This window comes from Anabas testudineus, chromosome 22 (genome assembly GCF_900324465.2).
Source record: "Anabas testudineus chromosome 22, fAnaTes1.2, whole genome shotgun sequence".
NCBI classification, from domain to species: Eukaryota; Metazoa; Chordata; class Actinopteri; order Anabantiformes; family Anabantidae; genus Anabas; species Anabas testudineus.
This window is the reverse complement of record NC_046630.1, coordinates 17,401,715-17,407,930: the sequence shown is the minus strand read 5'-3', so window position 1 is coordinate 17,407,930 and position 6,216 is coordinate 17,401,715. Positions and strand designations below refer to the sequence as shown.

At 42.4% G+C, this 6,216-nt stretch overlaps 1 protein-coding gene across 1 annotated transcript; it reads left to right on the top strand.

The window, feature by feature from the left end:
- Window positions 1-354: 354 nt before the first annotated feature.
- Window positions 355-3,657, top strand: ccnb1 (cyclin B1). Its single transcript, XM_026340556.1, has 9 exons — window positions 355-467; window positions 726-854; window positions 1,239-1,355; window positions 1,459-1,647; window positions 1,732-1,890; window positions 1,986-2,222; window positions 2,308-2,448; window positions 2,619-2,729; window positions 2,934-3,657. The coding sequence occupies exons 1-9, from the start codon at window positions 447-449 to the stop codon at window positions 3,036-3,038; spliced, it is 1,209 nt and encodes a 402-aa protein (XP_026196341.1). The 5' UTR covers window positions 355-446; the 3' UTR covers window positions 3,039-3,657.
- The last annotated feature ends 2,559 nt before the right edge of the window (window positions 3,658-6,216 follow it).

Here is a 6,216-nt window from a genome sequence, read left to right as displayed (position 1 = left end):
TATATTGTAATGTACAGTAGCTAATACATACAAATCACAAGCTGGGTTTGGATGTAGAAGCGTCATTATCCGATTTTCTATATCAAACCATTTCTCTGTTGTTTCATGTGTTCTTTCGCTTTATTTTGTTTCGTTTCGCATGCAAAAGTGTTCCCTAAATGAATCGATTATTTTATAGTCGATCAATATAAAGTATGATTTTACAGAAAGAAACAGAGCCTAACAGGAAGAGGAAGTAGAGTCCAAATCACGTGACCAACAGTTGTCACGGAAACGCATTCGAAACAGATGCGCTCGACCAATCAGACGCCCGCAGCGTCGGGCGCTCAGCGAATCAGCTCGTAGTGAGCGAGGATTTAAACCGAGACGCCGAGGAACAAAAGTCCGTCGCATTTTGACTCCATCACGATTCACTGTGTTTCTGTCGGAGCAACGCACATTACGAAATGGCTCTTCGAGTGACGAGAGTAAGTGCTTGAGCTTAGTTCTTTTTAGTTTGGTTAGTTTTGCGTGATGTTGGTTATGAAGATGTTCATAAGAAGCGTGTCTTCATGGAGGTTTTTAAATGATCTACAGTGTTATCGGGTGGTGATGCAGGATCTGTCCTCCTGCAGCCATTTCATAATAAGAATTAGACTAAATAATGAACATCCTGACTTCACTTGTGATATGCAACATTTAATTAATCTGTGCTGTTTTCTTTCTCTTTATTTTTCTTTCTGCAGAACCGCCTAGCTTCAGCCAGGGCTGACCTGGGCGGAAAGGCCTGCTCCGTGGCTGGGCCCACGACGAAGCCTCGAGCGGCGCTTGGTGAAATAGGAAACATCGCAGTTAACAAAGAAGCACAGAAAAAGGTTGGAGCATGACTTGATTTAAAACCTCAAGGTTGTCTAATTTAGTGTGAGACATGAGGAAAAACACGCTGGTTAGTATATTGGCCAAGGTGCTTTGTATTGGATAACAAACATAATAATGCAGTGCACGCATGTGGTCACATTAGTGTAACAATTTCTGCATCCCATCTTGCAAGTAAAACCTTATATAATGGCTAGCAGCTGTATTTCATAGGCCGACAAGCAGTGGAGCATCAGGAGAGGCATCACATCTACAATTAAATGCCATGGACATTTCTGTTTAAGATAAATGTTTCATTATGAATTGGTATTGGCATTAAACTACTCAGTTTCAATTGTGCATCATGTTTCATCTGACTTGACGTCACAAATCTCTCACTTTAGACTGTGAAGGCAGAGGCTACTAAGAAGACCAAAGTCTCCACAAAAGTGGAAAAGGCACCTGTTGAACAACCAAAACCACAAAATGTTGTTCCTGCTAAACCTAAGCCTGAGGTGCAGGTGAGTTATCTCCAACATGCCAACAGTAACTTGGCTATCAGACTCAAAATACCTGCTGGGTGTGGTGTGATTTCTTCCATCTGATGGCATACCACTTCTCCAGGTTCAGCCTGAACCAGCATCCCCAACTCCAATGGAGACTTCTGGCTGTGAACCTGCTGACCTGTGTCAAGCGTTTTCAGATGTCATGCTTCACACTGCAATTAGGGATGTGGACGCAGATGACTACGATAACCCAATGCTGTGCAGTGAATATGTGAAGGACATCTACAAGTACCTCAGACAGCTTGAGGCAAGTGACCCTTCTGCTTTTCCAAAATGTTGTCAAATGTCTATGTTCCTCTGGTTTTAACGTTGGGTTCCTTTATCTTTTCAGGTTGAGCAGAATGTCAAGCCCAGCTATCTGCAGGGCCAGGAGGTGACTGGCAACATGCGAGCCATTCTCATTGACTGGTTGGTGCAAGTGAGCCTGAAGTTCCGTCTGCTGCAGGAGACAATGTACATGACTGTGGGAATCATTGACCGCTTTCTTCAGGTGAGTTATTGCATCAACTTGGTCACTTCAGCTTGCCACGAAATCCAGTCTGCACTATATTGTGATCTAAACTTGGCATGTTGTATGTCAAACAGGACCACCCAGTCCCCAAGAAGCAGCTGCAGCTTGTTGGTGTAACTGCCATGTTCCTTGCTTCCAAATACGAGGAGATGTATCCCCCAGAGATCTCAGACTTTGCATATGTGACGGACAGGGCCTACACCACAGCCCAGATCAGAGACATGGAGATGACAATCCTGCGGGTTCTTAAGTTCCAGCTAGGCCGCCCTCTTCCACTTCAGTTCCTCAGAAGGGCCTCTAAGATTTATGAGGTTTGTAGCAGCATCTTAAATCTGGGCAAGAGGTTCCCTTGTCTCTCAGTACAAACTAAAACACTTTACTTGACTTAACCCTCAGGTAACTGCTGAGCAACACACGCTGGCAAAGTACCTCCTGGAACTCACCATGGTCGACTATGAGATGGTTCACTTCCCACCTTCCATGGTGGCAAGTGCTGCTTTGGCTCTTACCCTGAAGATCTTGGATGCTGGAGAGTGGGTGAGTGTAGTGGATTAAGGTTTTCCTTTATAGATATTTGTTTTAAACTATGGGGTGTTTATCAAAGCACCAACATCTAATTATAGATACTGGCCATATAAACGGTTTCATGTACTGAGGAAGGGGAAAGATTACTGTAACCTGAACATGGTCTGAAATGTCTCCTTCAGGATGTGACACTCCAGCACTACATGGACTACACAGCAGAGAGTTTGATTCCTGTGATGGCACACATTGCCAAGAATGTTGTGAGGGTGAACGACGGGCTGACCAAGCACATGGTAAGTAGTAAGATGTGGCGACAACAGTCATCAAGGAAGCTAATGTAAATGGAGAGGTGACTCTAAAATGGCCATTAAAAGTAACTAGCCTAACATGCAATGTTTGGCTGTCATATAAGCCACTTCCTTAGAGCTGCTGTCTGCAGATTCAAAGATTGGTAACACTTCATGCTTCTGACTTGCACACTTGCTTTTATATTGCAGGCCATCAAAGGCAAATACTCCACTTCAAAGCAGATGAGGATTGCCACCATCCCACAGCTGAAGTCTTCAGCGGTGAAGGATTTTGCAAAGCAGCTCACCCAGTGAGATGACTGACTGTTCGGCACAATGTGCTGACTTGTACAGATATAACTTAAAACTTTTAATGTGACTGAAGAATCGGCACGCCTAAGGACCATGTCAGTGGTTTGCATGTTTAACCAGATGAGGTTCAGTGTACTTGCTGACAATTTTCCAAAGCATGCTACAAGTTTGAATTTTCTGAAGGCTAACCCAGAAGACCCCAGGTGGCCAAATGGCAGTTCAAGTCTTGTGAATCCTTGAATGGGCTGAACAGTGAGACATGTACTCCACGAGACTCAACCAGCTACTAGTGAGCTCCTGTTCTCACTTGACAGCACAGCTTAACACAATGATGCATCTTAGCAGAGTATCCTTGAACACAGACTTCTGCACTGGAATGGGAGTCAACTGTCCCAGCCAAGTATTAGTGTAAACATCTTTACATCTGTCGGGCACTTCAGTCTTAACCTTGTTGCATGCTTTCAGAATGGTCAGCTACTTAGAAAGTCCAGTGGACACGTGTGGGGCCCCTTCAGCTTTTAGTTTTTAGTGTGGCAATGAATGTACAGCAATACTTTTAAATGATTTTACATTCTTAAATGTCTTGTTCTTAAAGCCTCTATTAAATGGTTTTGACCAGAAACCTGTTTCCTTGTCATGCATGTGTCTCAACACTAGAGGCTGCTGTAAGACTAGTACTCGTTTTCTGACCCTGTGAAGTTTCAAGCTTAGAATAGAGCTAGACCAGCAAACTGTCAGACTAGACTGAGTTTCTCAACCATCAGCTAGTAATATGGTCAGACAGACACAGTTAACTGAAATCATACAGAAGATTTGGCCAATTAACATGTCAGGTTTATACCACAGAGGTGGGGACCCTGACAATCTGCTAATTGGATTAAACAATTGTTTTGTGATGTGAATAAACTTGACAACCTTGCTATTTGATATTATGTTGAGCAAATACTTGACAAAAGGAAAATGTCCTGTTTAATGAACAACTTGTAATTATGTAGCTTTGTGAAATTAAGACTGAAGATATGATACTGACATTACCAACAACAGTTTAAGGTTTTTTTTTCCCCCCCCCCCCCCAGTCCTAGAAAAGTTTATGGCCAATTAATAATTTCAAGAGTTTCTCAGACCCAGTGACTTATCCAGGAGGCTACAAACGGCTCTGCATTTTGTTGCTCCTGATCTTTTAGTGGTGTAAAGTAAATTTACTATGGTGAAACCTTACTCAAGTAGAAGTAAAATGACCAATTCAAAGTGAAAAGTAACCAGCTCTTTACTGTTCCTTTCTGTGTTGGTGGTCTAGGAGAGTGGCTCCCACTGCCACTTTTATTTTTGAAGTACTGTTTCCTGTTGTAGAGTGACTTATAGACAGCTACTTCACAGGTCCACAAACACTTGAAACGTAGCTTGCAACACCAAACACAGTATGTTACACTTGATTTTACTTATATTAATCACAAAAGAGCCATAAACTGCACAAATGACTTAACGACTAGAAACACAAGTCCACAAATCAGCTGGCCTGGGAGACATGGTTTGATATTAGTTTGCTGCATCTTAAATGACTTGGTTTATTTCATTGTCTTTAACCCACAGAGCGCTGATGAGTTTATCTTTCAACTCGGTACATATGTTGGTCAAATTTCTATAATATTAATAGTTAAATATGAAGGGACTGAGATGAGAGAAGAGAAAGTTTTCTGGAGCACTGAATAAATGTGGAGAAATAGTGTTTTGAAGCTTTTGACACCGTCAGATGTCACAGCATCTGTCGGACAAATCCTGGGTATTGCATTCATATAAGTGAATTATGGCTCATGTTGGTCCCATTCTAGTGAACACGATATCTCAGGAACTCTGGTCTCATTAGATTTTGGAGGTCAAAGGTCAAGGTCCCATTTTTGTAAGGGAGATATTCATAGAATTTCAAAGTTGTCACAAAAGTCCACTTGAAGTCATGGATGAACTGATCAGAGTATGAGTCTGGACAGACATGCATGTAAACTGTAACATGAGTAGTTGGTGGAGGGTTAGCTGCAAGGCAGTAGATAAAATTAATATTATTAGTTGGGATAAGTTATTAAACATTTAATTTTGAACTTTAAGATCACTATCAGTGTCGGCCTAAGTGTTCACTAGGCCCTACTATCCAATAACAGAGATCTGCGTAATAGATTTTTGTGTGCACTGTTGGAAAGTAGCACATTCATTATAGCTGTCAACCCTGCAGACTTTTGAATTGTCACAGCAGGAAAAGCACAGGTGTTACTAATAACATGAACAATAGCTCCGGTGTTTTTAAATGTTCATTACAGGACCCGGAACCCAAAGGAACGCAGCCATCATTTATTTAATTTATTACACCGGTGCTTTTCCAACAGTGATATATAGATGTTCTCTCAATAGGTTCACTTACTGAGAGGAGAGATTATGGTAGAACCATAGATTGTCGCCCATCCCTTCAGTTAAGTCATAGCTTTTAATCCTTTTAAGACGCATGTAGATATAATGTATACAAAGTCTCCTCACAACTTCAGTTACATCAGATCAAGCTACACGTACCTAAAGCTAATGGACAGAGATGAGTGGGAGCTATTATCTCTTTAACCCATTCACAGCTGAGACCCTGGGGGGGACCAGCTCCCCCCAGTCCATCCTCAGAGTCCCAGGGGGATGCCCGGAGAGCTTTGCTGTACGGGACCACCTGCCATCTCAATGAAGTGAGTCACTGTGTGCATCACCAAGAGCATAAGATGGTCGCTCCTAAAGGCCTGCTGGATAACAGCTTGACTACATCTGTTGCTGCAAAGGCCGAGACCAGAAATCATCTGCCGCTGAAAGGGGAAAAACATTATTTGGCACATTGGGAGTTTGGGTTTGTTGAAGTTCAGACACAGAGTTCCTGCAGTGAAATATGAGGAGTAGGCTCCGCATAAAAGATCAGTGGTGCTTTCACTGTCTTGTTAGGTAGAGACTTAGCCAAACCCTGCTTTTAGTTAAAGTTATTTAATGCTGATGTGAGAGTCTAGGCTGTGCATCTAATACCTGACATCATGACACCGGCAGAGCACATCCCTTTTATCCTTCCGGCGCCGAAGCCTCTGTTGTTTTCCATAAAGACACATTATAATTGCTCTTAGTTATCGTGGAACTCCGGGATTTTAAACCCACAGATCATACTGAGAAT